Source organism: Mandrillus leucophaeus, unplaced genomic scaffold (assembly GCF_000951045.1).
Source record: "Mandrillus leucophaeus isolate KB7577 unplaced genomic scaffold, Mleu.le_1.0 Scaffold252, whole genome shotgun sequence".
Taxonomy (NCBI): Eukaryota; Metazoa; Chordata; class Mammalia; order Primates; family Cercopithecidae; genus Mandrillus; species Mandrillus leucophaeus.
Genome location: NW_012102610.1, coordinates 2595866 through 2614739, shown reverse-complemented (window position 1 = coordinate 2614739; position 18874 = coordinate 2595866). Strand labels below are relative to the sequence as shown.

Below are 18874 nucleotides of genomic sequence, written 5' to 3'. Positions count from 1 at the left end.
AGGCTGGCAGCCAACTGCATCCCAGCTGGGGCCCTGCCAAGCATGTGGATCTGGCGCCTGCCATGGCTTTAAAACAAAAAGCCTTTCCTCATTCTGCAGGGCTCAGCACCTTCAATGAAAGCCAGGGCAGGCTGGGCAGTGGCCCAAGACTTCCTTGTGAATGGGCAGCACCAGGAGAGGAGGAAGAGCACCTTTCCACCGTCTCCCAGGCCCTCCAGGTGCACTCGCCTTGGTCTCAAAGGAAGCCTCCCTGAGGTTCTGGAAGACTCACTGCAGAGCCCCCGTCTGGCTTCCGCTGTCCTGTCCCACGCTGGGGAAATGTCTGTCTTGCCCACCAGACCCTGAACATCCCAAGGACAAGGGCTTTATATGCTGATGAGATGTCCAGCCACAAGATAGCCTTTCGTTTGATTCTTTAGGACGAGCTGGCTGAGAAGCTTAACACCCTGGAGCCCTGACTGTGACCATACCCAGCCTGTGGCCAGCTGACCCAACAGCATCTGCCTTCCTCCCACCACCATGCTGGGCAAACCAGTGGTGCCCGATACCGATGGGAGGCTGCCGCACTGGCTTGTTCGGGGCAGCTGACCAGCTATGCAGTCTACAACAGAGAAAATGAGTCCTCCGCCTGCTTCTCCATTGCTGGTGGTAGTCCCTTTGTAGGATCTCATGGTGGCATCCAGGGATGTTTGCTTTGACCAGGCAATTCCATTCCCAGGATTATCTCCTATAGTTACACCTGCATGGGTGGCCAGAGACACAGTACCCACCCCAAGCAGTGCTGTCTGTAGAGTGAAAAGTTGGAAACGACTCAAATGTCCATTAAGAGGAGCTTGTAAACTGTGAAGCAGGCACGCACTGGAACACAATGCTCGGTGTAAAACAATGGGAAAGTTCTGTGTCCTACTAAGGAGCTAGGTCCTGGAGACAAAATGCAGGAAGAGAAGCAAGGTGAAGAACAGCGCATGAGACATGCTCCCTGCTGTGTAAAGAGGGAGGGAGACAGAGACACATTTGTACTTGAATACACACATACTATTTTTGGCAGGACACACAAGAAGCTGGTGGCAGTTGCTGCCTGTGTGGGGGAGGGGGATGCACTTTGCAATGTATTTTTGCACTACTTCAATGTTTTTAATGTGCACATATCACCTTTATAAAAGTTATTTTAAATTCTTGAAAAGCTTTATAACGGGCCATGTGAACGTCCCAGGACTGAAACCAATGTATCTCATCAATCAGGATTTGTCACAACACAGCCTGACACAGGCTCAGGGCCAGAGCAACTGACATTCTTTCCAAAGATATCTCGGGCAGCCATGCCGGCTGAATCTCGGGCGGGCCCCTCCACAGTCCCTTCCATGTCTGACTTCCAGAGTCTTCCCAGCCAGAAAGCAGTCGATCAGGATCCAGCCAATCCCTACCCAGTGGTGAGGGCGTGCTCAATAAACTGTGGGGTGCCATGCCGGGGGAACGCCATGGTGCACTGCCACTCACCTGTGCCTCCTAAGCACCCCAGAAGGAAGCTGCACAGGCTCCCCACAGTGTTAACACAGCTCTCCCAGCACACTGTCTCTGCCCTTGTCCAGGCCCCTGACACCCCCAGGATGATTTCCAGCAGCCTCTTCATCCTCCCTCCACTCCTGCCCCCACAAGTCAGAGGGAATCTATTAATACCTATGGCAGGCCACATCCCTCCTCTGCTCCACATCCTCCCGAGGCTCCCACTCCGTAGCCAACACAGCTCGCCTGACCTTGCCATTCAGACTCAGACACTTTTAAGAATGAGTGGGTGCCAATTAGTAATCACACAGGTCAACGGGTGTAAAGGGGAAGTGTTCTGGGCAGGCTGGGGGTGCGGGCACTCAAGCCCTACCCTCATCCCCCAGACTGCACCATCACTTCCTCCTCCTTCAGCCACCCTAGCTGCTGTCTGGGACATTCCCTGAACAGGTCGAACGTGATCCTGCCTTAAGGCCTTGGACCTAACTGCTTCCCTCGGTCACTTGTTCCAAAGCTCCCTCGTCCCTTTCCTTTAGGTCTCTGTTCAAAGGCAACATCCCCAGGGCAGCTGTTCCTGGCCACCCTCTGTAAAAAATATCCCTGGTCACTCTTCTTCCCCTGCCCAGGGCCTGTTTCTGATCACTTATTGCTTTTATACTATAATTTTATATGTGCTATCTATTTCATGTCTGTCTGTCCTATTAAAATGTCAGTCCCAAGAAGGCAGGGTCTATGTCTGTCTTGATCACTGAATAGTGCTTGGCATGTAATAGGTGCTCAGCAGACATTAGTTGAATAAATTAATTATACCCATTTGGTTGATAGGGAAACTGAGGCTCAGACAGGTTCAGGAATGCACCTGAAATCACTCAGATAGAAATCAACCCTGGATCTAGTTCCTTTTTTCTGATGCCACCCTGGGGACCAGTCACCTCATGTGCTGGGCCTGGTGCTGGTCTTGGCAAGGGCCCCAGCATCCCCAGCTTCCTCATGCTCTCATGCAGAGGGAGGAGACTCCGAGGTAAGCTGCATTCTTGTCCAAGAATAGTAATGATTCACTCCAGGGTGGGATCCAAAAAAGAATTGCCTGGACGTCTGTTTTGAGTCGGCCGCCCTGCTGCCGTCCAGCCGGCACTCAGAGATGTAAATACGTCCTCCTAGCAGGCCAAATCGTTTCCTTTTGACTGCAGGCCAGCCATTTATTGGCCATGGTTCTCCCCTGGAGACTGGCAGAGGCAACAATTATAAAAGGGCCCGTCCGCCCAGAGCATGGGGCCGTGTAGCCTTTCTCCACCGCCTCCTCCTTCCGACAGCTGCAGGGGAAGATTGGCTGAGCAGGCCTTGTTTGCAAATATGACTCATTTCTTTGATTCTAATAAAGTCTAATGATACGTGCCGAGCTCCCAGGGGGCTCTGGAGGAGCCTAGGAGGAAGGCACGGCTCCAGCCTGATGGAGGGCATCTGGCCAGGTCTGGCCCTGCCCGTCCTCCAGGGCAACCTTGGGACAGAGGTGACCCCAGACAGCAAGGAGCAGCAGGGGGACAAAAGCTCTGCTTCCCCATCCCAGAGCAACTCGGCGCTCAATTATAAAGCCAGCGTGAAATGACTGTCTCTGGGGCCCCGGTGGCTTCTCATGAGGATCTGGGAAAGTGCAGCTCACTGGCTCCTGCTGAGAATGATGACTTAGCACTGCACACAGGGTGGGCATAGGGGTCCAGGCTGAGAGAAGACCCCACAAGTAACCTGGGAGTGGGGAGACACACACGTGGCACAATGTGACCTGTGACCGTGGACTTGGGCTCCCAGGCCTGGCCTGGGCTCTGGGCTGGTGGCTGGTGGGGACACAGAAAAAAGGTTAGCTGGAGGCAGGATGCAGTGCTGAATGCCAGGGCTGGAAGCTTTGCTCCTTCTAGCTGTGCGTGTGACCTCGGGCAGGGCACTGCCCATCTTGCATCGTCAGTGTCCCATGGCCCCCCGCAAAGCGCATCCCTGGTCTTAGCTCCATAATGCTCAAGCCAGGCTGTGAGTCATTGGGACCACGCTACTTCTGTTTACAGAGAAGAGAAGAGGGCGTGGAGAGGTGAGGTCACTGCCTTAAGGTCGTGCAGCTGGGATGTGTGGGAGCCAGAGTTGGGCTGTGTCTCCCCTGACAAGGAAAGGAGAATGTCACCCATTGCTGCTCTGCTTTCTCCTCTGTGAAAACAGAGGGAGGAGGGGCTGGGAGGGAGGGTCAATAGGGACCTTCCCTGCCCAGAAGCCAGGAGATGGCTCTGCTCCCCCGGTGCCTCGTACCCCTGACTTCCAGAGACTCCTGAGCACCTGCCAGCGGCACCTGCTGAAGGAAAGGACGGGCCAGGGACCTATGCATCTGACGCATGTAAGAGAAGTGAAAGGAAGCAATGGCTGGGGCTGAGCTTTAGCTTGAGGGCCACCAAGACCAACCTTCGAGGGTGTCCTCACTGCTCTGCCGCCCAACTGGCTCCCAGACAGCAACGCGCAAAAAACTCCAACAAGATTCACTCGAGAGAAACCTCAGAGCCAGACGCTGCAGGGTTGGTGGCTATCTTCAGGGGGATTCAGATAAGTTTCACCCCAAAGGGAACCCAGACCTGCTGAAGGCTGAGGCCTCTGAGGCCCCATATACATCCAGCCTCTCTTTCCCACCAGTGTGTTCCCTAAGGAATCACAAAAATCACATTCAGTTCAGTCACACCACCTCCCTTCTCATATACCTTCCACAGTATCTCCTCCAAGAGAACGAAGTTCAAATGTACCCGCCTAACATCCAAGGCTTTGACCCTTCTCCCTGGCCCTACCTGTCCCTCACCCATGCATCCTATGCTCTAGCCGAACCATCCCAAATACTCATGTGCTTTCAGCACGCTGACTCTGCATGGGCTGTTCCTCCAACCTAAACTGTCTTGTCACTCTCCTTTTCTGCCTAGTGAGCTTCTACTCATCCTTCAAAACCCAGTTCACATGCTCCTCCATCTGCAGACGGGGAAGTGAGCCAGAGAGAGGTAGTGATTTGCTGCTCCACACAGGTGAATGCAGACATGGAACTAACGAGGAGATTCAGCACCCAGTGGGCACTTGCTGTGTTGAAATAGTCTCAGTCCTTTCTGTCAGGGTGAGATCATAGCATGGGAAAAGCCACGAGAGGGTTCTGAGCTGCAAAATAACAGGTTGGATTCAGAATTGGTTATGGAGGTGCAAGGATAAGGCACAGAGAGATCCAAGAGGCCAGTGCTGGTGTCCAGGAGAGTGATGGGGGTCCCATGGGGTGACCGTGCATTGGGACAGTGCTCGGATTCTAGGTATACGCTGAAGAGGGAGCCAAGAGGATGTGTGAATTGGATGTGGGATTTGAGGGAGGAAGAAGAGTTTTGGACGATGCCTAGATATTTCCCCTACTTAGAAAGCCTCTGCAGAGTCTGAATGAAATGACAGGGGCAAGTTCCTAGTACTATGCTCACGGGAGTCACCTATTCCCCACTGGTTCTCCTGCCTTTCCACCATTGCATGCCAAGAAAAGAGAAGGCTCTTGAAGGCAGGAGGCTGGGTATTTCCTGCCCATGGCACCTGGCTCAGGGCTGGAACTGAGCTGTCCCCAGTGTAGCTCTCTGGCCTCGGCCTGTGCTGTGAAGGCAGGTCACAGGAGGCAGCGTTGGTCTTGCCTAAGCCTGCTTTCCAGGCTCTTGCTCCATGGCCCTCAATCTTCCCCAGGGTCCTAGAAAGAGGGCAAGTTATTTGCGAATGTTCAGGTGGTCTCACAGAGCTCTGTTGGAATCTGGGGCTGGGGGTGCAGGGGTAGGAGAGGTGTGAGAGCCGGAGCGGGAGATGAGTACCAAGCTGGCAGCCAGGGCTCTTTGGACAGAGCAAATCCATCTGGATCATGCAGAAGCTTGGGAAGGTGGCTGCAGAACCAGATACTCTCCAAAGATAAATACTGTCTCAGTGTCTTCCAGGCCAGAAAATGGAGCTGGGGTGCTCAGAATGGAGATTCTGTAAGGCAAGGGTCCCAGAATACTCCCGAGGGCCCCGTCCCTCTGGAAGGTGTGAGTGAGAACTGGCCACCCTGAGGACCTCATATTGCTCCCACGTGTTCCTTCTCTAAGGCCCCTGGGTCCCAGACAACAGTAAGACAAGCAGAGTCCAGAAGAGGATGGCCCCTTTACAATAGGGGGTGATTATTTAAGTTCATAACACTTAAAGAAACTGCCCTGAGGGTAGTTTTATGCACTATGAGGGCACTCGATAAATAAGGGATTCTGGCCAGGCATGGTGGCTCATGCCTGTAATCTCAGCACTTTGGGAGGCTGAGGCAGGCGGATCATGAGGTCAAGAGATTGAGACCATCCTGGCCAACATGGTGAAACCCCATCTCTACTAAGAATACAAAATTTAGCCCGACATGGTGGCGCATTCCCGTAATCCCAGCTACTTGGGAGGCTGAGGCAGGAGAATCACTTGAACCAGGGAGTCGAAGTTTGCAGTGAGCCGAGGTCACGCCACTGCACTCCAGCCTGGCAACAGAGTGAGACTCTGTCTCGAAAACAAAATAATAGTAATAATAATAATAATGGATTCTCAGGACTGGTCACCCAGGATCTCATGCAGTCAGGGTCATCCTACAACCTTGGGAAGGCAGCACTGCCATCTCCCCAGGCGCAGGTGAGGATACCACGGCCCAGAGAGTGGGACACACCTGCCTAAGCTAGAAGTGGCAGAGGGAGGGTTCGAACACAGGCAGGCCAGTCAATGTCTGAGGCAAGGAGGTCCCAGCAAACGCCCTAGTAACTGGCTGAGCGCCAGTGTCCAGGAGTAGGGCAGGCCCAGTTTTCAGGCTACGCCAAGAACAGCAGAGAAAGGACAAGGCTGTGCCTTGGACCCCATTCAAGTGAGAAAAAGGAAGTGCCAGCCTTTCTTTGTCTGTGAACTCAGTTCCCCAGGGGGCGGGGAACTGAGGGGCAATGATTGTGCTTCCAATGTCCCTTTTGTTTGTAAGTGGAAAATATACAAACAAGAGGAACCCACAGTGACAGCGGGCCTAAGGACCTGCCCTGAGCATACACTGAAGGCCTGGAGCAGCAACAGTGACATAGACCGCCCAAGTAAGGGTTCCACACCAGTGAGGGCAACCGACCCCTTCTTTGCCAAGGATGTCCCAGCCCCAACCCCAAAGCATGGCTGGGGCCAGTCGGCAGGCTGCTCCCTCTTCTCTGGCCCACTCCTGGGCCAGCTCCTAAGAGATGGGTAGACACCTTGAAAATGGCAAAACTACACACAAAAGACAGGGACTGTCATCTCGTGATGATTCAGAACCACCATCTTCCTTAACAGCACCCCTGCCCTGACTCACAACCTTCACGCAAGGCCTCATCTCACTTAGTTCCAGGGTCAAGGGGCTGCACTTGAGTGCTAAGCTCCAAGGCTGGCTTATGAAGAAGAGGGAAATGAGGTACTAGCCTATTTTTGATCAGCCTCTAAGCACTATGTTAGAAGACTTTCTCCACACATCAGCTCACTCAAGAGTTCCCCAAAATCAGGACTCCACATCCTGCCTTTCTAATGTTTGTCCTCTGTATCCTCCCTGTAGTTACTGACTACTGTTCTTCACTCCTCTCATGAAGAGACAGAATTTATTTCCTCCACCTCTTGAATCTGGGTTTGTCTTGTGGCTTTCTTTGGCCAAGGGGACATGAACAAAAATGATACAGACAGAGGCTTGAAAAGCACTTGGGTTTTGGGGATTGACCGTTTCTTGTTCCTAGAGTGCTTGCTTAGTGGCTGGTGACAAGCCCAGACTAGCCTGCTGGGTGATGAAACCACACAGACCAGTTGCCCCTCCCACCCCAGCCACCAGCCAGCCAAACCCCAGAAAAGCTACCCGGAGGACCTACAGTTGCCTGCAGACACATGAAGGAGCCCAAGACTGGAAGAACTGCCCAGCCAAGCTCAGCCCAAACTGACAACAAGCAGAACAATCAAGAGCTAAATAAATGGTTGTTGTTTAAAGCCGCCAAGTTTGAGGATGGTTGTTACGTAGCAAAAGCTAACTGATGCATCTTTTTCACTCTACCTACTTACTCACTTTTTACTTAACTACTTCAGCTTCATATATGCATTTTTCTCTGTGCAATAACAGGGAATATATTTTTTCTAAAATACATTTAAAAAACTGTGTCATTTTTAGACAATATAAGTATGCATACCCGCCTCACAGGGATCCCATCAGGGTAGATATGATTCATTCTTTTTATCTGACAGGTAAAGAAACTGAGACTCAGAAAGGAGGAGTGACTTGCCTCAGGTCAAACAGCCAGTAAGTGGCAGAACTGGGATTCCAGGTCTGTCTATGGCCAAAAGCATAAATTTCTCTCCAGATCTGCACCCTCCTTCCAATCCCCTAAAGACAGTGGCTCCTGCATCCCAGGGGAGGAGATAAGGAAGTGGGCCATCCTCTCTGCCCCACCCATGTCCTCCTCCTTGCTTCAATGAGGTGGCCTTACTCCCAGAACTCGATGACAGGGGAGGTGAAGTTGGTGGAGCTGATGGTGATCCAGACACTCTTGTTCTTGCGCATGGTGTCCTCCATGCAGTGAGGTGTGTTCCAGCTGTGGTTGCAGTGTGCCCATGGCAGCTCCTTCTGGAAGGACTGGAACAGGTAGTATGTGGCCCAGGCCAGGATGACAATGTAGTAGACATTCAGGAGGGACACAATTACAATGGAGGCATAGCCGATACCTGCAGGTTGGGCAAATGAGATGAGTAAACATCACAAGGGAGGCCAGACCCACCATGGCCACATACTCAACTGGAAGGCCATGGTATCCCCAGGCCCCAGGCCACAAGAGGCCCTTCAACAGTGACCACCAAATATTTATAGGGTGAATGGATGGCTGGGGGAATGGAAAGGTGAAACAACAGATGGTTAGATAAATGGGATGGATGGCAGGGGGTGGGGGGATAAAACAATGAATGGATGGCTAGATGGATAGACAAACAGATGGATGCATGAAAAGATAGATAATAAAGAGGATGGTTGATTGGATGGTTGGATGTTTGGATGGATGGATGGATGGATGGATGGATGGATGGATGGATGGATGGATGGATGGCTGAATGGATGAGACAAATCGATGGATGAATGAACAGAAGAATAGTTGAATGATTGAATGAATGGCCAGATGAATGGATAAATAGCTACATTGATGAGTGTTGGATTGATGGATAGATACTCATTTGTTGCATAGATAATCAGTTTGTTAGATGGATGTATGGATAGTGGTTGGTTAGAAGGTTGAGTAGATGAATGGAAGGATGAATAGATGGGTAGATGAATGGAAAATGGATGGATAGTCTAATTACTGAGTAATGGAAGAAAGGCTTAAGGATAAATGGATTTATGTGGATGACCGAATAAAGAGACTCACATATGTTCTCATCTCTGCCAATTAAATCATAACGGGGATTATTTTGCGTGCATACTAAGTACTAAACATGGGACTAATGAAGCCACCATTCACTTGATGCTGACTGTGTACAAAGCACTTCTACGTGGCTATGTCATTTTGTCTTCACAGCAACCCTGTGAAGTAAGCATACAACTATATTTCTATTTCACAGATGAGAAAATTGAAGTACAAAGTGACCTTCTCAAAGCCACAAAACCATCAAGGGGAGTTAATGGGACCTGAACCCAGACAGAAAGCCTCCTGAACCTCAATGCTTATCTGCTGCACTCTACTGCCAAGCAGCTACAGGCTTCTCTTTTTTTCTTGTTTAGATTCAGGGGTACAGGTGCAGGTTTGTGACAGGAGTATATTGCATGAAACTGAGGTTTGCACATCCATCGATTCCCGTCACCCAAATAGTGAACATAGTATGCAATAGGTAGTTTCTCAGCCCTTGTTCCCCACCCCTTTTGGAGTCCCCAGTGTATACTGCTCTCTTCTTTATGTCCCTGTATACCCAAGGTTGAGTTTCCACTTATAAGCAAGAATACATGGTATTTGATTTTCTGTTTCTGCATCAGTTCACTTAGGATAACAACCTTCACCTGTATCCATGTTGCTGCAAAGGCCATATTGCTATTCTTTATGGCTGCATAGTCTTCCATGGTATATATGCACCACATTTTCTTTATCCAGTCCACCACGGATGGGCACCTAGGCTGATTCCACGTCTTTGCTACTGTGAACAGAGCAGCTGCAGGCTTCTCTATGCAACAACCTAGGGAAGTGTGCATGCTGGGTGTGACTGAGTAGCTACTGCATGCTAGGCACTTGTCACATCTCCTTTCCTCGTACTCCCAGGCAGCAGCATGTGCATCACACTGGTACTGTACTGGCTGCTATCTTCTGTCAGGCACAGAGCTAAGTGATGTGCATGAGGATTCAATGGACCTGGCAGACAATAAGTGCTCAATAAAAATGTGTGGAACTAATGAGCACCAGGCCCCAAGTGGCCTCTATCCCATACTCACCAGAGAACAAGGGGCAGATCTTTTCCCAGCAGGTGATGCCCCCTTCAGAGGTATACTGGCCTATGATGATCTCCAAGAAAAACACAGGCAAGCCGCTCCCAAACAGGAAAATAAAATACGGTATGAGAAACGCACCTACAGAGAGCAGAATGGGCAAGGGTGAGACTGTGGCCATGGCAGTGCTGACGCAGAAGGCACCCAAGCCCTCCCAGCGAATGGAACCAGAGAGAATGCATGAGGGGCATGAGGCTCAAGGCCAAACTCTTGGGAAATGCTCCAGGCCCTGCCCACCTGGCCAGCTGGTTTCACCTTTCCAGTGTGCCCTCCCTCTCACCATCAAATCTATCAGGGACTTCAAGCCTCGGAGCCTTCATGTCAGCTATGCCTACTGCCTGCCTGTCTCCTCCACATCTGTCCCTCTGAACAAGGACTGCTTGGCCTCTAAGACCCACTCAAATGTCGCCTCTTTGTTGGGGCCTTCACCTACCCTCCCCAGGCCTGCCCAGGGCAGGAGGCAGAGAAGCTAGGAAGGGTGCGGTGGTAAGGGGCAGAGGGTAGGCATCTCCGGTGGGGGTGGGACCAAGGGGAAGAATCAGGGGGGGCAAAGCATCGGGGCAGGGGATCCTACCTGGTGTCCACTAATGGCTTCAGCGGGTCCATAAACCCTTTGAAACTGTGGGCAACTTGGGTCTAGTGTATGTGCTTTGTTCTGGGGAGCGTCTAGGACACTCATCAGAGTCCCAAAGGGGCCTGAGACCTACAAAAGGTTAAGAAACCAGGCTCTAAGGGAGAATTCCCCAAAAGGTGATTCTACTAATGTGGGCAGCACAAGGCATGCCCATCTCTGCTGACACACAAGCCTTTGACAGCAAGCAGTCACCAGCGGTGAGCAGTTCCTCGCTATCCAGTTCTCTTCAAGCCCGTCATGGCACCAGCAAGAAAGCATCAGTAGGTGCTGCCTGACCTCAACACAACCCCATCACAGCAGACCTCTCAGAGGGTTCCTGCTCAGAGCCTTCAGCAGGCAAAAACACAACAACAAAAGCAAACCAAAATCCAAAAACCCAAACCAACCAACTCATCAACCCAACCAAGCGCAGTCATCACATTTAAAAAATATCTTCACTGTACTTTTTATTCCTGGATACCTTTGGAGCATGACAAATGGTACCAGTTTTCCATTTACAGCAGGAAACGGAGTTTGCTTTCTGGAGTACATTTGGTAAAGTTAGAAAAGCAAACATGAATGTTAAAGGAAAGATAAAGAAACAGTCAGAGGCAAGTAGACATGGGGGACAGATAAGGAGATGTGTGAATGTCTGGGGCTTGGGAGACATGAGCCTGGCCTTGTCCTGCCTCTTTGGAGATGGCAAACTGGAGGATCAGAGAGGGTGAGGGACCTGCTCAAGGTAACACAGAAAGGCCCTGTAGAACAGCACCCTGATTCTCAGTCGGGCTTATCCCCTGTCTTTAAGGATGGGGTTGGCAGGGGCATGGCAGGCTGACCTCATGGAGGTCAAGTAGGGGGGAGGGAAAGCAGGGCACAGAAAGGCCACCCACACTCCGGTCCCAGCCTCCAGCTCCAAGGCCGCTTTGTTCTAGAGGGGCTTCCCTGTGGCCCGGCCCAAGCTCACCTCCACCATTCTTGTAGCAGAGGTACGGGAAGCGCCAGACATTGCCCAAGCCCACGAAGCCGCCAGCCACAGAGAGCACAAAGTCGATCTTGCTGGACCACTTCTCCCTCTGCGGAGGTTTTCCCTCAGCCTCGTCCTCAGGCCGTGTGCCTGGGCTCTTCCCTGGTGAGGGCTTCAGGATGTCCTTGTGGAAATCTTTCAGACACTGCAGCTTCTCCTTGGTGGCCATCTCCTTGCTTTCTATGGGGGACAAAAGAGAAGCATCCTGCAGCTGATGAGGGACCGCCTGTGTGTCTCAGACACAATCTCTGCTTCCTCATCCACCAGCTGGCTCCCACCTGCCCAGGCCTGTAACAAGGGGCCTGGCATCCCTGTCTGTCCAATGCTCTGACAGCAACATCGGGAGTCATTCAGACCCCTTCATGGACCAGGGACCTCAAGATTCAGGCTATGGACACTTGCAACCCACAAAATCGGCAGGTTCCATTCCCCGGGCACCTGCTGAAGAGAAGCACCAGGGGCCCCCATGTTTGTCATCTGAGTGTCATACTTCAGCCTGCACCCCGGCCCTAGCATCGTCTTTCACAAAACACAACACACCCAGGCAGTTCTAGGCATCTGCCAAATAACAGCCTGCAAGCAGTTTCTAGAAATTAACAGATACTATTTTCTAAATTTGGATTTGTATTAAAAAAATGGAGGCTCCTATTTCACAAATGTCTTAACACAGTGTCCAGCCCACAGAGATGACCATTTATAACTGTAAGCTAAAAAAACAGATAGACGGAAATGAACGAGGAATGGGGTTTCAGGCTGGAATGGAAACAATATTTGAGAATGGGTTGCCATCCAAGTATTGAGAATGGATGCTTATGGAATAGATTTGCAATTTATTAACCAGTCACATCTCTAGCAGAAAAAAATAAGGGATTTGCACTGGTGAGGATTATGCAAGAGTGCTTGTTAATCCCCATTAGTCCACCCTTCTCCAACCGTCCTCTGGCTTGCTCTGATTCCAGGGGCTGACCCTGTAGATCCTACAAGCCAGGTTCCCTTGCCCTCCGGCTCCCTGTTGGGTTTGGCTAACGGGAGGCCCCAGAGAAAGCCAAATCTCTAAGCCCCCCGAGCTGTTCATGGTTACCCTCAGCCCACTTGTGCTTGGCCCCCAGTCTAGAGGGAGGTCTGCCACCAGCCAGGCCAGAGCTTCTTCTTTCTATACTTCCTAAGGTCCCCAAGTGCTCACTCACCCTGGCAGCTCAGCCCCGAGGGCCACAGTCACATCCAGGGTGGCCGTCTGTGCAGAAGGTGGACACCCCTGGCTCTCTGAGAACTGACAAGGGTTAGTTACCAAGAGCATCCTGAGTCCTAGTCCACAGCATGAGGAAACAGCTCAAGGCTGGGTCCCCTGCCTTCAAGAGCTGACCCACAAAATAACAACGTAACAGAGGGACACAGGAAACGGACGAGCTGCGAAAACCAGAGCTACTGGGCCTACGCGCCCCTCTCTGAGCCTCAGTTTCCCCATCTGCAGAATAAAAAGGATGACAGCAGAAGTGGCTGACTCAGAGCCCAGCATTCCAGGACACAACTTGTTTGTCTTCATGATCAAACTGGTGGCCAACCTGAAATAATCAGATTTCAGAGAAAAGTCAAGAATTCTAAGTTCTCTTGAAAAATTGGAAGGTTGGACCACAGCGAGCTCATACTCCTCATGGTGATCGCTGACTGGAGCAGATGTGACCACCTTGTCACACGGCCACATCCTGGCCAGCTCACCACCTGGCTCAGGACACACTCGCCTGGCTAGCTCAAGTGGGCATCCGAGTTTGTCTTCTCACCAGAGACCCAAACACTACCTGAAAGTATCCTGTTCAGTTTCTTGCTTCCCTGTCGTCTATCTCCTCAACTAGAATAGAGGCTCCTGGGGAAAAGGACTGCACCTGCCTTGCTCACAACTGTGTCCCAGAGCCAGACGCCATGCCTGGCACACAGTAGGGTGTCAGGCAAGAGCTGCTGGGTAGGTGGATCCCAGAGTGGCATCCACAGGCAGCTGGTGACAACTGCAAACCCTGTCTTTGCCAATCCTGTGACCAGGCGAGTCACTTGGCCTCAGAGCCTTGCAGGCAGGGTGAGGCAGTAGCTGCCTAAGGACTTGGGGTGTGGAGAGGGGATGTGCTGGCTTGGCCCCAGATGCTGGGCCCACGGGGGCTGTGCTCGAGGAACAGAGGCACAAAAGCACAACAAAACCCCCGTTTCCCCCACACCTCCTTCCTCTCCCTGGCTTGGGGTGGGGGACCCCAATTGTTTCACTATCTGGCAGCCAACAGACCAAGAAAGGCTTCCTGAAGCCTCCGGGCAGCTCATGGAGCCCTTCCTCTGTCTGCCAGAGCATCCGCGCTGCCTTTCTCTGCCCTGCTCCCTTGGGGCCGGGCGCGGGATTCGACAGGCCAATGGCTACTGTAAAAATAGTCCTACCGGCCAGCATTGTTCCAGCATTGACTTGCACAGCCCCCCGATGGTTATCAGGGCAGCCCATTGTGGGCTGGCTCGGTGGGCGCATAATTGGAGGATGTGAGACTCAACTCCCTCCAAGTGAAGGTGTTTCTCAGGAAATGACCCTGGAGCCTCCTCACCCAGAAGCTCATGACTTCATTGGCAGCTGGGATGGGCCAAGTCCATCCCCGCGAGGAGCTGGGGTCTGCTTCACTGTGGCTACCCTGAGAGTCTTGGCTCTGCCCTCTGGGCACACAGACCCACTTGCCACACTAACACTCAGAGAACCCTCTAGAAACACGGAACAGGAGCAACTGGGGTTTCCCAAGTCCCTTTGCTCTAGGCTCTGGTTTCCTACAAAATGAAGCCTCCACCCGCTTCCACACTCAGGACCCCATTGTCCCGCCACCTGGGGCTGAGCCCGGATGGGGATGGGGGTTTTGAACAGGGCAGGCAGAGTGGGGGACCTGTCATGTGCCTGGCATGGTGGGGGTCTCCCTACTCCTCATTTCTAAGGTGCACCCACCTCTCCACCCGTAGGGGCTGCAGTCACAGGTCCACCTGCCTTGAAGAACACACAGCCAGCAGCCCTGCCCCTGAAGAAGCCCATTCCAGCAAGACCCGCCTGTACATTCCTGGCATCCACCCACATCTCTCTGTCGCCATGGCAACCACGAGCTACAGGCCCCTCAGCCCTTGCATTGGCATCTGTGGCAGCCTTCTCACAGGTCTCCCTGCTGCTATTCTGCCCGCCCCAATCTATTCTCAATGCAGCAGCTAAAGGCAGATTAAGAAGCAGAATCAGGTCCTCATGCCCCCCAACCCTTTGATCACCCCTGGAAGAAAACACAGGCTCCTCACCATGGCCCGCCAGGTCCCAGCACACACCCCTGCCGACGCTCTGCCCCATCTTCCCTCTCCCCTTCTCTTTGGGACATGGGCCACACAGAACTGCTTTAGTCCCTCCTACTGCCCAGGCTCAGGCCCCTCTGAACCTTCCCACTGGCTGTTGGAGCCACAGGAAGTGTTGGAGCTGGCAGGGAGCTGCCCCAGGCATTCCTGGCCCCTATGGGGACTGGAGTATAAGCCTCAACCCAGAAGCTGAAAGCCACTTCCCAAACAGGTGACCTCAGGCAAGTCACTCAACCCCAACAGTCTTCAGTGTCCTCATCTGTAAAATGGGGTAACTGCTCTCTCCCTGTGGGAGTGTTTTGAGGGTTAAATGAGGGGGGTACACAGAAGGTACTTAAAACAGGATATGGCACACACTCCACACACAGCAGCTACTATTATGACTTGTGACTATCTCCTCTTATTACCCCTATCACTACTATCCAGTCCACCCCGGCCTTGGGGCATATAAAGCCTTCATCCTCCCCAGGGTGAGATCAGCAAGGCCCAAAGATGACAAGAGACACCCTGAGGTCACTCAGCTGGGAGTAACAGTGACCATGATGTATCCAAGCCCTTAGGAGCTTAGCCTCCACTGTCCCTCTGTGGCTTAGTCTGACCTCAGATGACACCCTCCAGGGAGTCCCCGGAGTATCTCTATGCACCTCTGCAAACTTGCAATTAGGACAGTCACCCCAGCATCCACACACACACAACTGGCCACCCCACTGCGCGGTGAGTGCTCAGGAGCGAGTCCTCCTCCACAGGCATCCCTGCACCCGCCGACAAGGGCTGTTTTCCTTGGCACCGGGCCCAGGGTTATTTTGCAGCAGCCGAGATACATAATTCCCCATTTTAAGAGCTTCCTCTTTGGTTATTACAGCTACAAGTGATTAGAATTGACTGATACAGTAGCTCTGGGATGAAGCCTCCCCCTGTGCCCAGCTAAATAGTCTCCTTGTCTCTGTGTTCCAGAGGTGACAGCCAGAGCCAGCAATGCCTGAAACCAACTGCAGATCACCTGGTCAGATTTGGCACACACGCGGCCAGATGCAGCCCTGTGCCAGCGATGCCATGGCTTGATGAAATTTCCCTTTGCTCTCTCCCTGTTTAATATTAAGATTTGTGAGGACTTATTCTGGGCTGAGCTGTTTATAAACACAGTTTCCTATTCTCCAACACTCTTATTGTGGAAGAGACTTTGGTAGTTTATAGATAAAGGAAGCTGAGGCTCACGCAGGGAAGTGAGCAGCCTGGCTGAGGCTACACACACGAGTAGAAAGGAGAGAAAGGCTCAAGGCCAGAGTTCCCACCTGGCCACCTGGGCCTCCGGCACTGAGCAAAGCAAAGCTTAGAAAGAGGAGGTTTCTGCACTGCTTGCAAATGGGGATCCCTACATCTTGCTCTGCCTCCCTCCCAGGGCCCTGAACACCAGCCAGCTGGGCTCTGAGTTGAGTTGCAGATGCTGCCTCCCCCAGCATCTACCACCTCAGTCCAAGGCTCTGGGGGAAGCCAAGCCCTTGCCTCTTTTTTCCTAGGCAACCTTCCCAGAGGCTCGAGAGTTCTCTGCACCTGCCCTGCCATCCTGCAGACCCTGAACTTCTCAATTTAACAACCAGTGTCCTACATGGCTCTTTCTGGTGGAGAATAATGATTTAAACAATGGCATAACTCAGGAGCTTCTGCCATGCTTTTAGTAAGAGGCCAGGTCCTTGTCTCTTTCCTATTTAGCCTGCTTCTCCACCCCGAATTGCCAAGCACACAGCTGGCCTTTAAGAATCTCTGGTTCAGGTTTCTCACAAACCTCTGGGGCTTAAGCAAGCTGATCTGCGGGTTGGGCAAGCAGCTCCTGGAGTCCCAGAGCAGGGGCAGGAGGAGACCTGGATGACAGCCACTCTACAGGTGGGAAAATCTGAGGCCTAAACAACTCCCTGTGCATTAGGCTTGCTGTGGAATCAAGTGCGTGGCTGGACCCCTTGCCCTGCCCTTTCCACAGCAGGTGTCTCTCTCCTTTCCTCACTTTTCTGCCCATTCCAGAGCCAGATTCTGGGCTGAGGCCATGACTAAGCTGTGTGACCCAGAGCAAGTAACAACCTCTCTGTGCCTCAGCTTCCTCACCGGTAAAAAATGAGGGTAAAAACAAGACCAGGGACTAAGTAGGATAACACCTAATGTTATTCAGCACAGAGTCTAGCACATACAAATTGATCAATAAATAGTAGCTTAAAAAAAAAAAAAACAGCCAGTCACATTGCAATTCTATTATACTTTGTGGCAAGCATTATACCCTGTGTTTGTTTTAAAAAAAGAAAAAGTGGGCCAGGCGTGGTGGCTCACGCCTGTAATTCCAGCACTTTGGGAGGTCGAGGTGGGCAGATCACTTGAGGTCAGGAGTTCAAGACCAGCCCGGCCAACATGGTAAAACCCATCTCTACTAAAAATACAAAACAAAACAAATTAGCCAGGTGTGGTGATGCATGCCTGTAATCCCAGCTACTCGAGAGGCTGAGGCAGAAGAAGTGCTGGAATCCAGGAGGCTGACACTGCAGTGAGCCGAGATCGCATGACTGCACTTTTTAAAGCTGGTGACAGAGCAAGACTCCATCTCAAAAAAATAAATAAAATAAAATAAAATAATATAATAAATAAATAAATAAATAAGAAAAAGTGGATGGTTGGCGGTATTGGGGAATTGCTGGTCAAAAAACACAACATTTCAGTTACGCGTGAGGAGTAAATGCAATAGATCTATTATGTATGTCAAGGTGTCATGGTGATTAAAATTAATAGCATATTGTATACTTGAAAACTGTTGAGAGTAGATTTTAAGTGTTCTCACTACACACAAAAAATGTTTAGTAAGTGAGGTGATACGTAAGTTAATTGGCTTGATCTAGTCATTCTACACCATAAGTATATACAATTTTTACTTATCAATTTTAAAACTTCCAGCCTGGGCAATATGGCAAAACCCCATCTTTACAAAAACTACAAAAAATTAGCTGGGTGTGGTGGCACACGCCTGTAGTCCCAGCTACATGGGAGGCTGAGGTGGGAGGATCACTTGAGCCTCGGAAGTCAAGGCTGCAGTGAGCCATGATTGCTCCACTGCACTCCAGCCTGGGTGACAGAGCGAGACCCTGTCTCAAAGGAAAAAAAAAAGAAAAAAAAGTTACTTTTAAGAAAAAGATAGCTGTGTTTATTAAGCACTGACCATATATACAAGCAGAATATGCATCTTTTTAAAAAGAGCACTGACTACAAGCACATTTTCGTTTTCTTAGCTAATCCCCTCAGTGGGTGCTGCTACCATCCTTCCTGTGCTGATGAGGCACAGAGATGTGAAGTCATTTGTCCACAGTCACATGGTGAGGAAAAGGCCACTTGAGCTCCAAATGCCCCGTCTTGGCCTCTGAAGTCCATGTTCTCAACCACTGCAGCTGCTATGGGTCACCTGCTTTACAAAATGAAATGGGGTCTGGTGTCTTTAAAGAGCCAGCTGCAAGCCAGCTGACAAATTGGGGAACTAGGCAAGGGCAAACAGGGAAGTGAAGGGCCACATGATGGAGACGGGGCTCAGGAGGCTGGACAGGGCCTGGGGAGCAGTCAGTGCCAAAGGCCACAGGGCTGGGCCAGGCCAGCTGATGAAACAGCACAGACTCAGGCAGGACAGATGGCGTGCTGGACTGGAGCCCTCCTCTAGCAAACAAGGAGCTCTGATGGGGCTCCCTGGACCACTGTCTCCATAGATTCTGGGCTAGGTAAAGGCTCAGTGAGCAGGATGGCCAGGATCTATCAGTGATGCCTGCCAAAGGCATCCTGCTCACTGAGCCTTTACCTAGCCCAGAATCTATGGAGACAGTGG

At 51.5% G+C, this 18874-nt stretch overlaps 1 protein-coding gene across 2 annotated transcripts in view; it reads right to left on the bottom strand.

The window, feature by feature from the left end:
- SLC6A6 (solute carrier family 6 (neurotransmitter transporter), member 6) overlaps positions 1 to 18874 on the bottom strand; it is an 87184-nt gene that overhangs the window by 33439 nt on the left and 34871 nt on the right. Inside the window, exons 3-5 of one of the 2 annotated variants that reach the window (XM_011983631.1) lie at positions 11626 to 11865; positions 9992 to 10126; positions 8016 to 8250 (exon numbers count right to left, since the gene is read on the bottom strand). In XM_011983631.1, coding sequence (XP_011839021.1) covers positions 8016 to 8250; positions 9992 to 10126; positions 11626 to 11854 — 599 coding nt within the window. In that variant the 5' untranslated portion in view covers positions 11855 to 11865. The remainder of the gene's footprint in view (positions 1 to 8015; positions 8251 to 9991; positions 10127 to 11625; positions 11866 to 18874) is intronic. The other variant, XM_011983630.1, reaches the window with a different exon arrangement.